Below are 22,011 nucleotides of genomic sequence, written 5' to 3' on the forward strand. Positions count from 1 at the left end.
TATGCTAGAAGAGTGAAAGCGTGTCGAATTCTCTTTATTATTTTCGTTATATTGTTGTCCACATACATGTATGACGTCATAACCTCTAGTAGTCTCCTCATCCAGCGGTTCCATCACCAAAACTTTTGAGTCGATTGTCCGAGTTTCCTCAAACTTTCAGTGATGTGTTCTACTAATGTTGCTGCTCTCACTCCATCCACATTTCTCTTTGGGTTTTGGTTTCCTTTAATAATTTGAGCCTGAGCCCTTTGTGGAGAACTAAAAAGCGATACTAACCATTCTCGACGAAACAGTGATCATGGTGCCCCTTCTATATTGTGAGTTTCAGTTTCAGTTTCCGTTCAGTTTATTTTCATATTTTTCAAAACATACAGAAAATATTATGGTAACACAAAGTGTTTTCTCAGGAAACATATAACGAATACAATTAAACATTTTCAAGTGTTAACGTCAATTGTGCCAATTAATTATTCTCAGAAACTTGCACAACAATTTCCTTCTCTGTACTTCTTAAGTTTTTTTTTATTCCAATATCATTACCATCACCATTCCTAACTGAAAAAAATATTAATAATCTTTTATTTTCCCAAATGAACTGTCAATATTCCATAGAGACAACGTTTACTATGGGCTATGATGCCAATGAAAAAAGAAAAAGAGTACTTTTGTTCCAGAATGAATTCTGTTTCTTTAACTTAGACGATTTCAAATAGACATTTCATTTTTTTTTTGGAAAGTTCGAGGTTCCCTCTGGATTTTGGACCTTTGACTTATGTCATATCGTCACAGTATGTTTTATCTGCACATGTCATTCAATATGATAATAATCCCCACCCCCCCCCCCCCCCCACACACACACACAAACACACACAATTCCAAACAATTCTTGAAAGTACATGTAGAAAGAACTACATCTGAATGAATAAAGATACGGGGAACAACGATGCGGGGAACTCAATTCAAGGTAAACACGGAACACACTCATGTGTTGTCTTCAATGTCTTCATTATTTTCTGTCTTCCAGGATAACGGACCTACTAAACAAAAACATTATCTGATTCTTTGTGGTTTCCTTTGTCGTGCGTAATAATGGGATTGTTATACCATTGTAACTCACTTTGGCTATTCGACTGTGTCGTACCGTCGATATGACTAGAGTCAGAGAGAGTATTGTCTCTAGCTCTATATTTGCTATCATTTTTGTGAGTTTTAAAAAGCCCAGTTGTAAGAGAAGAGCTCAAGGCAGAGACCGTGCTGATTTTGCGTGACCCGGAACTACTTCCGTCCACGGAAGCGTCCATCCCAATGCCGCAAGCCAACCCCCACTGTTTGCGCACGACCGGCTTGCGCACGCAGTAGAGTAGGAAGATGAAAAGGCCCTGGAAAGAGTTGAACACGATGAACAGGGTTTGGACGACGTCGCTGATACTGTCAATCAGAAGAAGGTATCCGGTTATCCAGGTGAGACCCAGCAGCACCAAAATGGTGATTGCGTTCTGAACGCGTTCGATGGTTTCGCGACGCTCAGCCTGCTTGTCTTTCTTGACCTTTCCGCCCACCTTAGCGGAGAGCGCCAACTGGCGAATGACCAGGATGAAGATGATGACGTTGATTAGCAAGATGACCGCCACTGGGATGAGAAGTCCGCCGACTTGCGACCACAGGTCTGGAAAGCAACTGTACGACAAACAGAGGCATATTCCACAACGGTAGGTTTTTGAGCCACAAATAGAGAAATATTTCCGAGACGATTTTTTTTTCTAAATCATCAGAAAAATTTAGCCTGTGTGTTCGCAAATGCTTGTGCTACAGCTATCCTTGAAGCAAACGAAAGAAATATATATACATATATATATGGTTTGCCCTTTAACAAAAACCCAGCATTGGTGCTTTAAAATAGTTCTAAAATGTGGGTTAGGAATAGAAACAACAACTGTAAAAATTTGAATCGGTAGAATCGATGTTAGATGTATTTGTTAAATATACAAAATGTGAACAGTAGTTATAATAAAAATGTTTCCAGACTAAACCGTCTACAGTTACAGTTTATTGAGAAAAATAAGATATCTCCATATATTTTAGGCTTTATCGTGAAAATTTTATGTGATAGGATGTTTCGTGGTACAACAGACATACACATATGCATTAAATGTCATATCTTGATGTTTTTAAATCACTGTTCCCAAAGGTAAACAGGACCTTTAACTAAGACACCTTTCAGATGGATATTGTATCTGCTATAAGCGAGGTATCAAAGAAAAGCATTTAAGTCCAATGAAATATGACAAGGTTGGGAGTATTTTGTCTCTTCTTTTCACTGGCAGGAGGATTTCTATATTGTCTCTCTCACATTCCTTACCTCCAACTTCCACTGGAATAGGATAGCAGTCCGCTTGTGTCATTTATAATATTTCCCTACAACTGCGAAAAATACATCGATGAAATGGGTCCAATTTAAAGAAAAATGTATAAGGTCATACCTGCGTCCTTGAAGGCCACATAGTATCGGTGACGACTTTTGTTATTTTTGTGTGATGTATTGATGACTTCTTGTTCTCGTTTCCCATCATCCGTGCCTTCTGTATCGATGTTATGGAATGTTGATTACGGAGTCATGAAGCGTTTTTATTACTTTAATATAAAGAATACTCGGACCAATGATCATGACACAATAAAGCAAAACAAGAAAATCTTAACATCATTTGTATACTTACACTGTACGCCTGGTATATTTGTCTCTTGCAATGGCCCCATTTATGATAACTCCCAAAGCTGGGATACCTGTGTAAATGTGATGGACAGGAAAATTATAAGAGAAATGCGAATGCAATAAGGAAATGAAAACCATGACAGCGTGAAATCACGAGGAACACATTCGTTGCTTTTTTTTTCCCCGCGAAATTTTTTTAAGGTTTTTCTCCAACCGACAAACTAACAGTCAATTCTGAATAGAATTTTGATGGAATCGTGTACTTAACTTACGGCCTACACTGAAGTAAAAATAACGTCAAGGAAATTTTGATGTGCTAACCATTATGATATTGGCTACATATCAAGCAAAATTCTAATTTGTATCATAATTATGATTCTGCTATAGCCATACCCCATGCTGCAAGAGCCGCCTTCTGCAGGAAATTTGGCACGTAGGTGTTGAAGACTTGGACAATGATGAGATACGTGTTGTAGCCCTCAACGCCCATCCAAGCAATGGATGACAACATGAAGAATTGGACCAGTCCGGCTAGGGCGCCACAAGCGGTAGGATTTGCCCTGCTCTGTTCAGAGTCTAGAGAGCTCATGATGAGGTAAGTGACGTAAAGACCAATCAACGTGACGCACAGGCACATGAACACTTGATGGCACTGCCTTTCTCTAAGCTTCCTAGGAATGAAAGAAACAAAAGCGTTTCAAAAATAAAGGTTTTAGCTTATTGAACTGCAGTGGTATGTAGCTATCTAACCAAAAATAGAAGAAAAGGAAATCATGCTGGTGCTACGGAAAAGTGTTACATGTGGATACTAAAGATGAAGACACTTATGGCCAGCGAAATATCCCATAATTCAAAAACTCGGTTTGTTGACCAATAAACTTAAAGTTTATTGCCGAAAAACTTAATTTGCCGCAGAAACACATTATAGTTTTGTTTGTTTGTTTGGTTGGTTGGTTTTTGTTCGTTTGGTGGGGTTTTTTTTTGAGAGAGAGAGAGAGAGAGAGAAACTTTGTATCTCGACCGAAAAGTAAGTTTATCCATAAAATTCGTTTGTCGATAAGTTTTTCGAGTTTATCACCTCCGGGATTTTTGGATTATCGTATGGCAAGCCAAATATCCAATGAATCAATAAGCTTGGTTTATTGACCGATGAACTTTAGGTTTATTTTCTGAATTCTAATGTCTCAAAAACTAGGTGAAAAACTACATTTATCAGGCAAAAACACTAGATAAACTTGGTTCATTACCGGCCAAAAAAAAAATCGAGTTTATGCGACATTTGGCTTACCATGCACTCGGCAAAATAGTGTGAAAATGGCTGCAAAAACAAGAAATTCATAAGTCTTCTAAGGTTGACGCCTTTACAACCTCTTGTCTTAATCTGATCAAAATCGTAATGAAATCGCTCTTCTCAATTTGACTTCAGTCCCATGTAAAGAAAAAAAGATGGTTGTTGAGTAATATTAACAGTACGCTTCTATGGCGAGTTCTGTCATCCTAAAAGAAAATGCCTTTAGTTCATTACTTGTAGTTGATTCTTACTTGTTAGAGAGATACGTAGCCAAGGCCACAACCAGACATACGATAGATACTACACAGCCAATGTAACTCAGTGCGCGAAGTGCTGGGTGCCCAGACGACTCTCGGGTGTCCTACGATTTTAAGAACCAAAAAACAGTGAAATTCAGATGATAAAAAATCCTCATCTGGTAATACCAGAATAATCGAAGCACTCATAGTTAGGATATACCCCCCAAATATCAATAAGCCTAGATAAATTATAAATCCCTGCCTCTTTTATTGTCTCCACCTTCTCATATAAGGCATCAAAGCACTCATCTTCCTTCTCATATGGCTTTTGAGATGTTCCATTCCAGATATGAGGCATCACTCTGAACTAAAGATGTGTATATCTGTGTGTCTCTGCCAGTGTGTATGTTTGTGTGCGTGTATGAGTATGTGTGTGAATGTGCGCGAAACTAATTCTAAGTTTGATCAGGCCCGTAACTACTCTCTAAAAAAAAAATCGAGTGAAAATATTCACTTTTAAAGGAGTGAATACAAAAAAGAGTGAAATTAGAGTGAAATTGGAGTGAATTTTGAGTGAAAATGTTCATTTTCACTCATTTTGGAGTGATCTCAGGGATCACTGGAAGATTTTTGAGTGATCCCTGACGTCACTAAAACGAGTGAAAATGAACATCTTCACTCAAAATTCACTCCAATTTCACTCTAATTTCACTCTTTTTTGTATTCACTCCTTTAAGAGTGAATATTTTCACTCGATTTTTTTTTAGAGAGTAGGATTTTTAATGAAGGATTCAGAATCAGAAAAAGTGTGCCTTTTTAGTTCGAGTTTACATGTATGTTCACTTCCGTTATTTTACACATTTGGGTTCAAATGATATATATGTATAATATATATATATATATTTCTGATTCCACTTCCGGTTACCTCCTCTCCCCCCCCCCCCCCCCCCCCCCCTTTCATCCTTTCAACTCACCATCAAAACTGCGAAATTTGTGAGATGGTTGCAGGAACAGGTGTGGAACTCCGGTTTGCTCAAATTTCCGCGATCGGTCGAGAGTTCCGAAGATGGGTCCTGGGTCACAGCGTCAAAATCTGTTGTCTGTTGTACATACTCACAGCCTTTGGATGACCAGTCACTGATGGTGAAATTCCAAAAGACGCACGTTTGGTTCTCGTAGTCCGGCTGCAGTCAGAATCAAGTAGAAATAATTTCACGGCACTTTAATGATATTCAATTAATTTCAATTCAACTTAATTTGTTTTCCTTTTTTCCAAAGAGTAAGGGAAATTAACAATGATCTTGGGTATACATTCTTTGACTGCAATATGAATTATTGAATAAGCGGTTCATAATATGAATGAATGCATACAGGGTTTAAAACCAAATTTTGCATTACAAAGATGTATTTACGTTCCGAGGAAAAAAAAAATCAATGGTCCATCAAAATCGTAGTGCTTTTATATTATTATGTACATCTTAACTAGTCTATCCGAAAACTTGGTCAAGTAGTGTTTAAATTACCGAAGAATGAATGTGCTTTCTTACCTCCATAGCGGTGAATGTTAAATTTATGGGCTGGGCAAGGTTCTCCAACTTGACATCGCCGACACTCAACGAAATCACGGGCGTATTCGCAGTACGATTCACCGTGGCGTTTTTCTCGCTGAAAGCAACGATCGAATTGGAAATGAACAGCCGGGGGGTAGAAAACACGTTCATGATTATTTTGATGTTCTCTCCGCTGGAATTGCCTTGACTAAAATCAGATGACGAAGAGGCTGCAATACTCGAAATTGCCGGAGGGAGGGCCACCTATAAACAGAACAATAAAAGTGCATGATTTATGAAGGGAGTTATAATAGTATGTTCCTTACTTTTGAACGTATGAACGTCTTCCGTGTTACTTGCTGCACCATCTTCGCTATCATCCACGAATTTCCCTATCGACAAAAAGAGCACAAAAAAATGAATATGCACCCACTTGGGTATAACATAGCGTAGCTCAATGAAGATCTCAATCCTTTGCTCTATGACATATTGGCGAATAAAGCAATACATGTGCAGCAGACATGTAGACTGAGGAATAAAGCTGAGGAATAAAGCTGAGTGAACAAGAGGGAATTATATAACTTGAAACGTGTGACATCATACAACTAGACCAGAATCTTTTGCATCAGGGAGAGGGCAGTAGGGGCAGATGTTCCTTCAGAAATTTTCAGAATTTTCTGTGGGATAGATATAACTCAAGATTGTCTTCACTATTAAAAAATAGAAATTGTACAATGAATAAAAAGAAAGGAGGTAATACGTTGCCCCCTACCCCTATACCAAGCAACAACAACAAAAAGGACAATCAAACTACTCTCCGTACAACGTACCTTGCGTCCTACCGCATAACTGCAGAGAATTATACTGCACATATTCATATAGTCATTATCAACTTTGGTACCTTATTGTGTTTTGATCGCTTTAGTGAAAAACTGATGTGCCTTGTTCTCCTTATCACCACTATAATTTGCCTACGTCTAGTGACGTCACCTGCGCAATCAAGTCTTCGATCTCTTCAAAGTCATCTCCACCGCCAGCTGTAGTGTTCAAGATGATCCGAGACTGGCTGTAATCTGCAGCACTGTCTCCTGTCACTGTCAAAACAGCGCCCTCTTGCAAAGTTTCGGCTCGAACAGAAGCGACCTGGAGACACACATACATTATGTACACAAGCAGGTAAACAATAATTCAACAAAAACAACATGATAGATGTACAGCCAACATGTACTACAAGGTAGATGACGTAATACAAACTACTCACTCCATTTATGTTTTGTTGACTTTGACTCAATGGCTAAAAAGAAAAAAACGGCGAATAATTCATAACTTATGAACTGACTGTCTGATTTTTCCTCAAATTTTCAAGTAGTGTTTTACCAATCTCTCTGCGTTCGCTAATCAACATAGGTTTAGCTTACTTGTCCCGGAAACATGTCTTCAATACTCGGTGACAGAAATATCTTTTTGTAATGTTAAACGGTTAAACCACATGAGCAGTATTATTATGAGCTGTATTCTCCATAATCAGTATGAAACACACGACAATAAACAGATTACATATTTGCTACGGTCCCTTTTCGTACCTAACGGTTTATAATTTGTTTTCATGTACATGTACTATGTTTTGAAGTACGTTTATGTCATTCTTACTTCATGATGCATAGACAAGAGGAAATAAGTAAATGAAATGAATTTTTTATCATCGTTATAATTATCATATTATCATTATGAAATGAAATGAAACATTTGTGTATCTCTGCGTGTGTGCATCTAGAGGTGTGTGTGTATTATTTTGTTTAAATACCTGAACTACGACATTCTCCTCTGCAACGTTGAGGGCTTCTCCGTCTTCAACTTCCGTGTTCCTCAGCTGCTGTTCGAAGGCGGTGACGATGTCGGAGATGGCGTGGTTGTCTTCTTCCGCGTTCTCTAGCTGAGAGCTTTCCACGGCGGCGATGTTGCTGACAATTCTTACCACTTCCCTGGTCACCTTGGTATCATTTTGATTAGAAAGAGAGAGAAAAATGACTTTTTGAGCATTTCGCTGATTACCCACGTAAGCTTGGGTCGTGGTGACGCCATATTAGAACCATCACGCATCAGGCTGGGGGGGGGGGGGGGGGAGGGGCAGTTTCCTGCACTTTTAACATTATTACCACAAGAACTAAGTACTGTGCAAATTTATGGGGAAAAACAGTTAATATGGCATGGTAGAATCATGAATTTTGATACATATTAACTTCATTTTAGAAAGTTTCACCTTAGAACGTCAATAATTTGAAAAGTTTTCATAAGAGTTTAGAATCATCATCATCGATGGAGATTTTGGATATATTAGTTATTACTGCGTGTGTCATTTAAGTTTATAGCGTACATCGAGACGTTCGAGAAATTTAGCACAGGTGATCCAATATTCTCGTAACACATAAATCAGATATTTCACTAGATTTATTTTGAATCTAGCATTGTCAGGACATAGGCCTATTTGTCGGGGAGAATTATATTTTGTTTTGAGCATATTGTACCAATTGGCCAATGTTGCAATCACATCAACTATCGAGAATTCATTCATACGTCAGCTCAGTAATTGCTGAAATGAAGTGAAAATCTGAAAGAATGTACCTATTTTGCCAGCCTGCCTCTCTAAACTTCCTCAGTCGTCAATACTTAATTGAAAGCTTCTATATTTTCTTCAAAAAATAAAAAATAAAAAAGATAGTGCACGTTCTGTCTTACACACCAACATTTCACGTTATGCTTTGAGTTCGTGTGATACAACACCTATAGATTCTTGTCATTTGATTGGTTGCTTGCTATTGATCATTCGTCCCACTTTACTATTATGTCATCATTCGTGCAATTTTTGCTCCATTTACCGTGCAATCTTGGATCCATACGATTTGCTCCATTGCCAGAACGTCGAGAGCCCGGTACACTTACGCATGTAAGACGCTTGCGTTTGCAGTGTTCATGCGAGACAGCGCGCTAGCGTAAAGCGCTCAGCTCAGTGAGCACTCTCTCGATCTCATTAAGATCCAGCACATTCTCTTTTGTTTCTAAATTCATAAAGCATCAAATGACAAGGATCTATTGTAGGTGTTATACAAAACAAATAATACGTTTTTCATTCGTACAATGGACAGAATATTTCATTTGGTGAAAGATTAAATTATCAATCCATTCAACTCGGCTCACCTCGTTGAATGGATCATTTCATCTTTCACCTCATGAAATATTCTGTCAATTGCACTCATAAACATTCATTGTTACCTCCGCCAAGGGAGGAGGTTATGTTTTCGTTACCGTTGGTTTGTGTGTTCGTTCGTTCGTTCGTTCGTTCGTTAGTTAGTGAGTTAGTTAGTTTGTCCGTGTGCAAAATAACTCAAAAAGTAGATAACGGATTGGGATGAAACTTGCAGGAAAGGTTGAGAATGACACAAGTACCAAACGATTAACTTTTGGTAGTGATCCGAGAATTTGGGGGGAATTTATGAAGGATTTTTGATATTTTGGCAGGTAGGGTCAATGAACTTGGGAGTTCAGGCTGCGCGTATTTGAGGTTTGCATGCGCGCACTAAAGTGCGTGCTCTAGTTTCTGCTAGGGCGTGGCGCGCCGTGTAGTTGAGGGTTTATGACGTAACAAAGGCTTCTATATTGGGAAATTGGGCGACTTTCAGCACACTATAAACACTTTCAGCATGGTGCCAAGTACGTATGGGTGGAAATCACTGATATCTCTACTGGAAGAACAAGATCAGTGGTGGAAATGAGCTGCATGCTTGGCGGAGGTCTGCGCTCTCAGAGTGCTTTTCTAGTTTGTGTATAATTCCATACCTGAGGTTCTCCAGTACTCAAGTTAGCGATGACGGCGGTGATATTTGCGACCACCGCCACATCTTTGGCTGTGATTGTGCTCGAATCAGCTGTTACAATGGCCACGTGACTGCTCACTTCATCGGCTGTGTCTTCCGTGACACCATCCTGGATTTAAATGAATAAATCTTCCTTTATGTCAAAGAATGGAAATTTGAAGCTTAGGCGAATTTAACCTATGAAATTATTTTTAGTATTCATGTCACAATAAACTCCTAAGAAAATGGCGACAATATAACGATGGTGGCGATAATAGGCACCTACTAAGAATGATGACAATGATACCTAATCGTAACGATGTCACATCTTCATCCTTTCCGCACGGAAACCTGATGGCCTGCGTATTAAATCTATAGGCATTTCAGAATTCAGTATGGAATTGGTTAATAGCACGTCGGCACCTTTCATATCGTATAATGATTAGAGAGGGAATCATATTTATTAGAAAAAAAAATTAAAATGGTTTTTGTGTTTTCAAATTGTTGACGATTAATCGATATGACATCTGTTGTATTGGGAAATGGAGGCCTAACTGTAAGATAAATGAAGAGTTCAATAGTCATCACGGGGACATTCTATATGCACTGCGTATATACGTGTATATACCTTTAAAAATCACGATCTCCCGATGTAGAGATTATGTGACAAAAGCGCAGGGCCTCCTTACACATAAAAGGTGTAGATTATGACCTCGACGCACTGACACTTTTGTGCAAATAGCTTTAAAATCAATCTTTTTCTAACGGTATTGTACCTGATAAGTAATAATGTTAATGATAATAATAATAAGGTCTTATTTACCCAGGGTAGCCTCTTCAGTGGTGCACTGCTCTACCAGAGGGCCCTGCCATTATTATTACCCTAGCGTTGCCAGGTACCCATTTATACACCTGGGTCGAGAGGGACACAGTGGGTAAAAACATCTTGTCCAAGGACGTAAGCACTGGGCGGGATTCGAACTCGGGTCCTCCGATCGGGAGTCGGGAGTCTTACCCACTATGCCACAGTGCCCCCATTGTGGCACTATGAAAATAGCCAAAGTGATTCCCTTTTTTTTTTAAAGGTGATTCTCAAGTTTTAAGTAATCATCGACCCATTTCAATTTTACCTTGTTTTTCTAAAAATCCTCGAAAGAATAATGTATATTATTAGATTGTACAAGTTTTTATTGTCCAAAATTGTTTTATGTCCGAGTCAGTATGGTTTCCGAAAATTGTTTTCAACTGAAATGGCTATTACTGAAATACAAGACCGAATAATTAAAGAAATAAAAGTTAACAAAAGTGTAATTGGAATATTTATGGACCTTTCAAAGGCTTTTGATTCTCTTTCTCATTTTACTTTATTAAAGAAATTAGAGTATTATAGTATTAGTGGTATTTGTTTGAAGTGGTTTATGTCTTATCTCTCTGGTAGAATGCAATATACTGTTTTTGATTCTGTTTCTTCTGATTTTAAAACGATTTGCACCGGGGTCCCACAGGGGTTGATTTTAGGTCCTTTGCTTTTTTGTTTTATATCAATAATATTGTTAATTCTTGCCCTGATTTTGATATTATTTTGTATGCTGATGACACCACTATTCTTGCTTCACCATATAGAAAATGTATGCAGAAAAGTTGCGCAGTTTGAAGTTTGAATTACCGTCTTTTGTTTTATTTTCTCTTTACAATTTTTTTATATTACCTCATTTGTTGTATTGTAATGTCGTATGGGGAAACACTTTTAATTCCAGACTTGATAAGTTATTTAAATTACAAAAGAAAGCAATTCGTAATGTTACAAAATCTCCACATTTAGCTCACACCTCTCAGTTATTTAAACGATTGAATACACTTAAGTTGCATGATATAAATAAACTTCAAATAACTTCTTTGATGCAACGTTTCCACACAGATACACTCTCTCCTTACATTATGAATATGTTCAGATTAAATTCAAATATACACACTCATAACACACGGAGCTGCAATAAAGTTCATCAATGGAATTGTCCTAGTACGAAATTAAAACAAACTCTTCGTCATACAGGACCAGTTTTTTGGAATGCAATAAACCCAGATAATTATGATAAGCAACATAATAATTTATTTAAGAAGCAGTATAAAAGACATCTTTTGTCTTTTTATTAGAATTACATTGATGTATTTATTAATCCCTTTTATGTTCATTTCGTCTTTTGTTTTGTTTTTTGTTTGATATTTTTGTGTGTATCTTCTGTATAAAGCTGATTTATGATCTTTGAAAATAACTTAGATTCCAATTCTACATGATTTGTAACAACGGTTTACGCGCGCCTACAGGCCTTATTGGCTTTTTATGTGTACACCATTTTCCAATTTACTTGTTCCCTTTTGTAATCTGGAACAATTTATGACTGTAATTCTGATGTCGTTGTTGTGTTTTTTTTATATGTCATTGTTTTTATGTTCATCTGTAACACTGAATGCTTCATGTTGTTTTTATTGTGATTGAAATGGAAATGGAAAGAAACGAATTGAATTGAAAATTATATAGTATACTCATTGAATGTTTTCTTCTATTTCACCAGAACATACAAAGACAGCATGAGGAGTAGTCAGCAACAGAACTATACTTCAATGCAAAGCTGTTAGAAGGTGCGAAAAAAACTCACGATGAATACTTCATGTATAACGACAAAAAAAAAAAATGAATGGTAATGGTTTGCAAAACTCATAGTTATTAACCTTTTCAGGCTGTGTGTTTCTTTATTCCCTGCTGGAAAGAACACAGTGTTCCATAGTGTGAGAAACACAGTGTGAACACAGTGTGAGAAGCACAGTGTGAATGTGAATACAGTGTGAAATCCCTTCACACTGTTAAATTCGAGCATTGTAACAGTGTGAACACAATGTGAGTCATCAATTCACAGGGGAAGGTATAGGTGGCCTAGTTAGTCAGATACTACCTGTTGGATTTCCGTCAGAACTTCTGTAACATTTCTGACGTCTCCGCAGTTGTCGGACGGCTTCCATGTCGCCTGAGAAATTTTGTCTCCGGTGCAGACAGCTGTAGCTATTGGCTGGTCGGCTGAAATAACGGATCCATTCGAGTAATTTTGGTGTGAAATGCAAACAAAGTTTAAATTTATTCCAGATAACTTACAGATTCCTAGTACTCGTCGTTTCTACACTGAAAACAATATTTCGTTAATATTTCCCGTGCATATACAACAAGCAACAGAGTTATCTACGCCAGTGGTTCACAAAGAAAGCCAATCATGGGCGGTAAGGTTTTGGCAAAATATGATGACCGCAAGTTACAAGCCAAAGTGTTAGAATGAGAAACTGGCTAAATGATCCGACTGACTGATTAAAAATATAACAAGGGAATGTATAAACACAACAGATAATCTAGGAAAAATAGAGATAGATTGCTTAATGTTACTGTCATGAGGCATCATTGTTTATGTTTGTCACTCATGCCATAGAAATCGAAACGATTTGAGGCTTCGTGGCAGCTTGAATGATTTTGTCCTCGTCTGTCAGTGACAGTTTGACTTGTCAGTATTAAGATAATAATTCATACCATTGGTTGTGTAGAATGGACACGTTTCGTTGGATGACGTCATAAAGCCAAGCTCTCCTTGTGGGAAGGACACATCTCCGTATTCCGAAGTCCAAGTTAAAGGGTAACAAATCACTGCATTTCAAAACACATGTGTTCAATCAAAATGCAATTTTAAATATTTCAGCTACATCATAGGAAAACAAGAAATAAACTATTGTAATATTACAGTGCCAATAATTATGACACATATGTGTATTAATAAATAAAATTTATAACTTTTCCCAACGTATTACAGAAACATAGAAACCTTTTCAGTGCTAAGACTTCATAATCCCCATTTTGTGCAATCATAACTTCACGAACTATCTATGGAATCTCTTGGTAAGCCTTTAGGTTTCAGGTAGACAAAAGTGACTAATTCATCGCTGCTAACCATGGCTCGAACCCAAGAGTTTAACTTACAGGAATTATCAAGAATACAATTAGCAAAATGGGCAATGGACAATAAGTAAAATATTAGAAGATGACTATCTATACTCACCCGTACTTGTAACCGTTGCACGTGATGCATCGAAGAGACCGTCGGAGGACTGGGCGATTTCCATAAGAGCACTGCTGACTTGCCGCTGAAGCTCTGTGGCTGACATGCCGTCATCGCTGCTGGCGTAAATCACCACGTCGGCTACGACACTGCCTGGTCGCAGACTAGAGACGACCACGGAGGGCGAAGCGTTGTCGAAATCGTCACTGTTCACGAGGCCGTTTATCACCTGAACAACGCAAAAGAATGTAATGTTTTGCATAATCGATGGTGGCCACCATAGGTTACGCGGGTATTTTCCTGAGAGAGTATGATATTCTATTATCGCATGTTTTATCTTACTGTTGACGTAGCATAAAAGTCTGCGAGAGCGTCATCATTGTGAGAAACCATGAGGTACACGCAATAGTTCACGGTAAGTCTCTCTTTCACCTTTTTTTTTTCTTCATATCTAAGTATTAATGTCATATTCAAGTACAAATTTCACTTTTTCATTGTAGTAAAGACAATTATCGTCACTTACAAAGTCGCTAATGAACTGGCTGTGATTCATGTAGGTGTCGGAAAATTGGTCGGAGAGCTCTTGAGGGCGCCCTACTTGTTGGTTGAACACTAGATTGCTGACAGCCACGTTGGATAGGTCTTGGGGGAAAAGAGAGAAATGTATCCCTTCTTTGGCAAAACATAATAAAATGCATTTGAAGTTGTATCCTCATTTTATCATTTCTTCCCCTTACGAACACGTTTTACAAATACCGGTAACCATGGTAACAATAACAAGATTCAAAGTAGAATATTCCACTCATAACGAATAGTAGTTAACAGCGAAAGTACGACACAGGTCTACGATTATAATCACTGCATCGACAGCTGGAAACAAAAGACAGTGAGTGCAGGACTCCTCTCATTGTTACTATCAATGTGACTGTGACGTAACTTCTGTCCATGTTCCGTTTTACTTTTCTCAAAAGGAGCATACTTAATGTAGATTGATTTTTGATCTTCAACAATTTGACAATTACTCGGATATGTTTGTACACATGGATACCGAATTATTGACGATACATAGCATGCCCTATTCCACAATAAGCATTGCAGAGGTAACAAATGGGTGTCATACATCACAAGAATTAGAAGACGAAGAGACGATGAGGAGGGGTAGGGAGAAGAACAAGGAGGCGAAGGAGAAAATCCCGAAGAGGACATGTTTACAGGTCATAGTCTCATACTGCCTTGTGCTCAACACCGTAATAAAGATTAGAAAAAAAAAACTATGAAACTTATTGATGTGCTATTGTCTGTTGATGTCTTTTTTTAATACTTTCGAAAAAATCAAATCAATCTTAACATTAGATTGATATTGATCAGTGTTTTAGTCGTAGTAGCCATGGCAAAAGAAACCATGGATTTATAAATACATGATTGAACAACTCAACTGAATAATTATTGCACTGATCGATTCAGTTGCTTATTCATGTTGATGAATTTGTCAATCTGGTGCAATGGGAAAAAAAAAAATCGACGGAAATTGTCATCAAGATGAATAATTACGCAGTACCCGCTGCATGCTATGAGGATTAGAACCAGCATTGGCTGCCGCGTGGAAGCTCGACGGTCTGTTCGATGATGCAGATGGTTGTAGGTTCGAATCCTGCTCGATTGTGTATGGCAATGATTTGTTTTGTCATAGCTACTACAAAAACACTTATGAACCAATGCTTATTTACGTCGATGTAGGGCAATTTGTCAATCAGTTGCAATAAAAGCTACTCGACGCAAAAATTTCATCAATTTGAATAAACATTCTTATCATTCTAATTTCATGTCATATGATAAGAAATATGTTAAAGATTAATTTCAATACTTCATTTAAAAAAATCGTATGGAACTTCAAATTCATAACTCTGTTATCTAAGAGCTGATTTCTATGCAGGTTTTGTCATTCTAAACGATTTCAATCTATTTGCTAATGTCCATAGGCATATGGAGTCGAATTACTTCTTGGATAATACAAGTTAGGAAATAAAAGTGAAAAACATTCGACATGACGTCATAGTCCTGAGACCGAGTAACCTTTTAAGAATTACATTTTTGCGAAATGGGGGACAAAAAAACTACTTCTACCAACAGAGTAGATAATGAGATTAAACATAATGGCAAGGAGCTTTTTTTTCATCATTATTCACAGGCGTAAAGGCACTTTAAGCGTACTGCGCTACGACTTAATTGCATTAACTTATCGTAATAATTATTGTCTTCTCTCACTCTCAATGGTGACGGCTGCTTGAGCGGTAGCCACGCTTGGTCCCTCTCTTCCTTGCCCAACGCATCGGTAATACCCAATATCTTGTGGCGTCATGGCGGGGATGACATAGGATTGTCGGTTTGTCGTCATCTTGATTGTGACGTATCTTTCTGCCAGTCAAAGCTTAATACATGGTTAAAGGCACACGTCAATTCGACTCTCATGAACTGACTGACTTCCTGGCTCATGGGACTCAGACGGACCTGTACAGGGGCTTTGAGTTTAAGACGAAGTGCATATGAAATAATCATCTTTGTCATGTCAAATTAATGATATAGTGTAGATCTGATTATGAAGTGAGGAAAGCAGCACATATTGAAACAAAAGTGATATACCTCTTTCCATTTAAATTTCAATTCAACTTATTTTCATATTTCTACATAAAAAATGCATTAAATAATTAAAAAAAGAATGAAATGATACATGATACGTTGATTGGATGTGCAGTGATATATCATTAATATAGAGGTTGAACGTCAATTTATTAAGACTAGAATATATCTAATAAAAATATGAAACGCAGAGATATTCGATCAGACTTTCTTTGAAAAAGAAAGAATTGAAACAAAATTGTAACGCGTAGATCCCAGTAGAAATCGGGTTTGGTTAAGTTACATGGAAGTCCTCTTTCGAGACTCCTGGTGATTAAGAACTAGAGTCAAATAGCATTTTTTGATAAAACATAGGTCTTCGTTTTATGTATACATATAATACTGTAATATAGGCGTATGTATGTATATATATATATATACTTATAATTATTAAAAAACACACACATATATGTATATATATATATTCTTATTCCTCTTCTGTTGGCGGTCAAACAGTTACATCTTTTGAGTTTATTCTTGTCGGGTGATTTTTTTTTCAAGAAATGTATTCTCTCGTATCAACGTTTAAAATAATTATTGTCTCACGATCTTTTAGCCTAATTCGAATCGTTCGATCGTCTCTGCGTTTCGTGTATCTTATTTCACCTCATTAAGTCTATCAAGTATGGTTCGTTTTGTTTCGATATTAATAATGTGTGTTTCACGCACGCAAACGTCAATCAGCATACTTACGTAGGTTAACGTCACTGCAGTCTATGCCTTCGTAAGGAGTCTGGCATTGACATATGTATGTTAAGCCAGTGGATTCAAAACACGTCCCTCCATTAAGACAGGGGCGCGATGAGCAGGGGCTTGGCAGCGCTTAATAAAGAAAACAAACAGACAAACAAACAAAAACTCTGATATAAAATCGAGCAAAGGTCATCATACTCATTTGTGATTGTGGCCATCCTTTTGGAATTAATTTGATCAAGTCAAGAGTCAAAATTATTGACTTAAATAATATCCTGTTTTCTTCTTTACTTGCAATTGCTACATTAGTCAAACACATGCATTATTTGGCAATACTGATGACTATTCAAAAATACGAAAGTTTCGTAACCCTGTATTTCCGATAGAATGTTTAGTTTTGACATTGTACTACTATGGTAAGTAACTTTGTTTCTCTTCTAATCATATTTCAATGTACTCATGTGTGTGCGTATGTGTGTGAGTGTGTGAATGGAATTAAATCATACGGGGTGCTATATAGTAATAAAAATAATGATTGAATCGGAACCTTGAAAACATTTTGGCACTGGGGAAGTATGGGAGGTGAGTGAAGAGGCTCTGGTGCAAATTAACTCCAGAAAAGGAAAGAAAATAAGATTATTTAATGGGTGCTGCATTCAGTGTAAGTATAGTAACACAACATCCCCTTACCTTCACAGTGGGTACCATTACCAGAGTAACCGTTGTCACACACGCAGAAATAAGATCCGAAGGTGTCTCGGCAGAAGGCGTTTCGATGACAAGAATTCAGCGCAGCGTCCGCGCACTCGTTGATGTTTGAGCATGCGTCGTCCTGCAGTGTAGTCCCAGACGGACACTCGCAGAAGTATTGGTCATGCGAGATTGAAACGCACGTGCTGATCTTTGGACAGTTGTTTGGATATCTGCATGGGTCGTATGCTGTAAAATTTCACGCACATCAAATGCACGGGTGGTCAAAGATTTCGTCATGAACATTATGTTTATTCAATCACGAAAAAGTCGCGTTAGTACTTTCTCATACAGATGACTAGAGTTTACTGGACGAGGTAGTTATGAAGGGAGTTTATGGTATTTGATTTTTAAGTTGGGGTCTATTTTCCCCTCGTCTTAATTTCACCGTTTTTTAAATTTTACGACAAAACCATCTTTCTGTACACTTAATTTTGTGGGGCTCTAGAAAATAAAGCTAAAAAAACCACAACCGGAAATCACAGCGCCGTGTTCATTTGCATCTACAGAAAAAAAAAGGGCTAATGAACCTCATTCTTGCAACGGGTGTTCCATTTCCTACATTCACTCCTTATAATGAATTTACCTTTACGTGATATTTTGGTAGAAATTGTAAGGATGATAGAGCATCAACATCTAAACTTTTCAAATCATTACACACTCTTAAATTGTAAGATTTGAATAAAATGCAAATATGTTCTTTTATGCGACGTTTCCATGCTAAAACTCTTTCACCTTATTTACAAAATATATTTTCTGAGAACTCTGATGTACATAGTTATCATACAAGATCGTCAAATCATTTTCATCGATGGCGTTTTTTAACCGATAAATCTAAATATTCGTTGCGTCATACTGGTCCCGTTTTATGGAATACGTTAGAACTGAGCAAATTCAATATACAGTTTAATAATATGTTCAAAAGGCAGTACAAGAAGTTATTGATTAGTAAGTATTGATTGGATGTATGGATGTATTGGTCTTTCTTCTATTTGTATTATGGTGTTTAATGTTTTTCTCTTTTTTTTTGTTATGATTAATTTGATTTTTTAAAAGTAATTTTCAAATGATTATAACGCGGGGTATGTGCAACATAACAAGCCTATTCTGGCTTCTACGCGCATACCATTTCCCGATCAACCAAACACATAATGTTAATGAGTTTCTGTTTTCTATGTACCTGTAATATCTGTTTTCCCGATGTGTTTTTTTTTTCTTTTGTCTTTATCATAATCTCACCTTGTTTTGTTGACGTTTCCATTGTTTTTAAACTCATTTTTTGTACAATTTGCTCATATTCACATGTAGTTTTGTATATTATACATTGAATCGGAAATAAAGATTGAATTGAATTGAATTGATTATAATATTGTTCTGCTGAGAGGGAAAAAATGAATAAGAGCAAGATAGAATTGTCCTTACGAAATGAGCAGTTCTTGCCGTCCCATTCGTCGGTGCAAACACACCCGTAGTTAGTTTGTCTATTTCTCGTACACGTCCCGTTGTTCAGACAAGGATTAGGGTTGCACCAATCTGGGATGTGTGCAGTAGCACAAAAGGTACAAGTAAATACAGTCATGCTCTGCTATCTCATGACATGACGTCTCGTAATATATGCGCTTGACCGAAAAATGTAATGTGCAAATAAATGTCCCTGTAAAATCCTTGTCAAAGAAAAGAACGGGAGAGAATGGAAGAAATCGGATAACATTTTGTATGGTTCAAGGCTGACCAAGAGTTGAAAAAAGAGAAAATAAGTACATACAATGTATATCAAAGACAAATATATTAGCTGGAAACATATTTCGATAACATACAGATACATTCTCAGATGAGCCTTAAAGAATTAAAAAAAAAGTGAAGTGCACTGCTTTAGTTGACCAGGGTGGTTGTTCCAAACGTCGAGACGGTAATGTCTGACTGGTTTCTGAGCTAAAACAGTTTTGGGGTTCACAAGGTGATAATCTGTCGAGCGACGAGTTGGATATGTGTGCGTATGTACTGCACAATTGTTTGTTTTTCGTTCTCTTGAAATAGTGTCAGGAATCTTCTCTGAAGTAAACCTTACCTATCTCGCAGCGATATCCGTAATATCCTGGCTGGCATAGGCAGATGTAAGGTCTGTCCCCAGACAACATGGATGAGCAGTTTCCTCCCGAGAGACACGGATTGGCGTTGGTCTCACAATATCCTGTGATGGCATATAATACAAGTATTGACGCGATTCCCCAAGTCATTTATAACACAAGATATCTGAAATAACCATATCTGAGATTCATGCGTGTGAGTGTGTGCTTGAGGGCAGTGGTGGTGGTGTTGGTTGTTGTTGTTGTTGTTGTTGTTGTTGTTGTTGTTGTTGTTGATGTGTGTGTGTGTGTGGGTGTGTGTATGTGTGTGTGTGTGTGTGTGGGTGCGCGCGCGCGCTCTGTTTCTTCGACGAAATTATGTTTTCTCACAATCGCAGAAAATGTTTTCTCCGTCAATATTTTTTCTTAAAAGATCGCTGACTGTTTTCATCCTTTCATCAAATGGAAATATTATTTCACTGTTATACATCACAACACCGTAAACATTTAAATTGGCATGGGTACACTGCCAGACTGCAAAAAAATAGGGTGTTAAATATAAAACATCGAGCGGGTTTTAAATTTCCGGTGTTCATTTATGGTGTAAGATTAACGTGTCCTGGTGTCACTTCAAAATAATAATGAATCTTTTTTTTTATAGGTAGTTATTTCCTGTTCTTCTTGTGCATTTTGAATTTCAACGGGACGAACAAGAACTCCCCGTTAAAGACCTCATTTTGGGAAAAAAAAATCGAGAACACATTTACACCACAGTAACACCAGTGGGGTCTTCTATTCACACCGGGCGGGTTTATACCATTAGAAATACATTGTAGCACCAGTGTAAATGCCAAACATGTAATGTCAAATCAACACCATGTAGTGTTATTGTTAAATCAATACCGGCGCAGTGTCAAAGATATCACCAGCTACATTGTCAAATTAACACCACAAGGAGCCAGGTAAAACTTTTCAACATCATCACACTATATACTTTCTACACCTGTCTGTGTGGTCCTCTATTGACACTGGTTTGTGTTATATCTATTATCTGTGGTGTTAAATCTAACACCGATTTTCAGCAGTGTATATCTCTTTCGATTGTAATAACACAGGTTGAAATCCGCCCACCCAAAGTACTCTACGCCTGCTAAGAGAAAATGACTTCATCCTATACAATTTCAAGTTTTCCATAACAAAACACACCTCAATTCGGCACCTACACATCAAAAATGGAGCGATTAATTACTCATTGCTTTGTTCGCATACCTTGCTAGTAGTAGATATAATTCACCGTCTGTGATCTGTGATTCATTACCATGAGGTTTTCGCTTTTTTTTTTTTGTATACAGCATGACTTCACTGCATTCAGACTGGTTATTCGTACCGATAATAACTGGAAAGCTGCAGTTGGCTACGTTGCCAGCCGGGTCGATGGCCGTGTAAGTCACCACGGACCGTCCGATCGGGAACGTGTCACCTGACTGGTGGGTTGATGTCAAGGTAACAAATCCGGAGTTATCCGAGGCGGTTGGTTCTCGCCATGTGGCCGTTGAAGAAATGTTTTCCACACCAAGCGGACAACCCTCGATCACTGGTGCATGAATATCTACAAATGCAATGACATGTTAATTATTTTAAGGAGATTACTAGTATTGTTTTTGGACAATTCTCCTAGGGTCGTGTCCATCCTGGGGTAAGTGCTACATTTCTAAATTAAAGAAAAAACGATATCTACAGATCACATACTATAGAAAGAGATACTGGTCAGACAAATATTGCATAATGTGAATAAAGAAGGATCCCTGCTATTAGTCCGGCAATGAATTCCGTTATTACAGTCTACGCTATTACTGTAGCTGTGAATAGATTCTCCATCAATATCAATGTCCTATGACGAATATGCAGGCTCTTTTGATGAAACACAGCCATGTGCACGAGAAGTAGTGTGTCAATTGACTGACACCAGATAATATGGGGTCATCCCACGAGACCGACACCCACGAGTAATACAGCCCATGATCGTTTCGACGTTACAAACAGGTCCATGTGTCATACAGCTCACGAGTCTTTCAGCCCATGAGTTCGACA

At 37.7% G+C, this 22,011-nt stretch overlaps 2 protein-coding genes across 2 annotated transcripts in view; both read right to left on the bottom strand.

Moving 5' to 3' along the window:
• Positions 1 to 854: 854 nt before the first annotated feature.
• Positions 855 to 14,345, bottom strand: LOC139741523 (adhesion G-protein coupled receptor G7-like). The gene is made up of 13 exons (XM_071652104.1): positions 14,259 to 14,345; positions 13,736 to 13,964; positions 13,213 to 13,326; positions 12,593 to 12,714; positions 9,625 to 9,771; positions 7,595 to 7,780; positions 6,781 to 6,933; positions 5,788 to 6,054; positions 5,215 to 5,424; positions 4,253 to 4,362; positions 3,104 to 3,381; positions 2,715 to 2,781; positions 855 to 1,677 (listed from the first exon to the last, which is right to left on the bottom strand). Exons 1-13 carry the CDS (start codon positions 14,286 to 14,288, stop codon positions 1,038 to 1,040), a joined length of 2,553 nt encoding a protein of 850 aa, XP_071508205.1. The 5' UTR covers positions 14,289 to 14,345; the 3' UTR covers positions 855 to 1,037.
• A 1,661-nt stretch (positions 14,346 to 16,006) lies between these two features.
• The window catches only part of LOC139741521 (uncharacterized), a 38,459-nt gene continuing 32,454 nt past the window's right edge, over positions 16,007 to 22,011 (bottom strand). Inside the window, exons 25-30 of the mRNA XM_071652103.1 lie at positions 21,308 to 21,529; positions 19,923 to 20,045; positions 19,277 to 19,387; positions 17,795 to 18,043; positions 17,105 to 17,233; positions 16,007 to 16,254 (exon numbers count right to left, since the gene is read on the bottom strand). Coding sequence (XP_071508204.1) covers positions 16,127 to 16,254; positions 17,105 to 17,233; positions 17,795 to 18,043; positions 19,277 to 19,387; positions 19,923 to 20,045; positions 21,308 to 21,529 — 962 coding nt within the window. The 3' untranslated portion in view covers positions 16,007 to 16,126. The remainder of the gene's footprint in view (positions 16,255 to 17,104; positions 17,234 to 17,794; positions 18,044 to 19,276; positions 19,388 to 19,922; positions 20,046 to 21,307; positions 21,530 to 22,011) is intronic.

The sequence above is a fragment of the Diadema antillarum genome, unplaced genomic scaffold (assembly GCF_040938485.1).
Source record: "Diadema antillarum isolate AM-2024a unplaced genomic scaffold, OU_Dant_1.0 seq00000932_RagTag, whole genome shotgun sequence".
NCBI classification, from domain to species: Eukaryota; Metazoa; Echinodermata; class Echinoidea; order Diadematoida; family Diadematidae; genus Diadema; species Diadema antillarum.

Coding starts and splice junctions, on each gene's coding strand:
- LOC139741523 (XM_071652104.1), bottom strand. CDS start 14,288: ATGAATCACAGCCAGTTCATTAGCGACTTT. Junction 9,772..12,592: donor TTCTGACGGAAATCCAACAG/GTAGTATCTGAC, acceptor ATTTAAATCCAG/GATGGTGTCACGGAAGACAC. Junction 3,382..4,252: donor GCTACGTATCTCTCTAACAA/GTAAGAATCAAC, acceptor TTTCATTCCTAG/GAAGCTTAGAGAAAGGCAGT.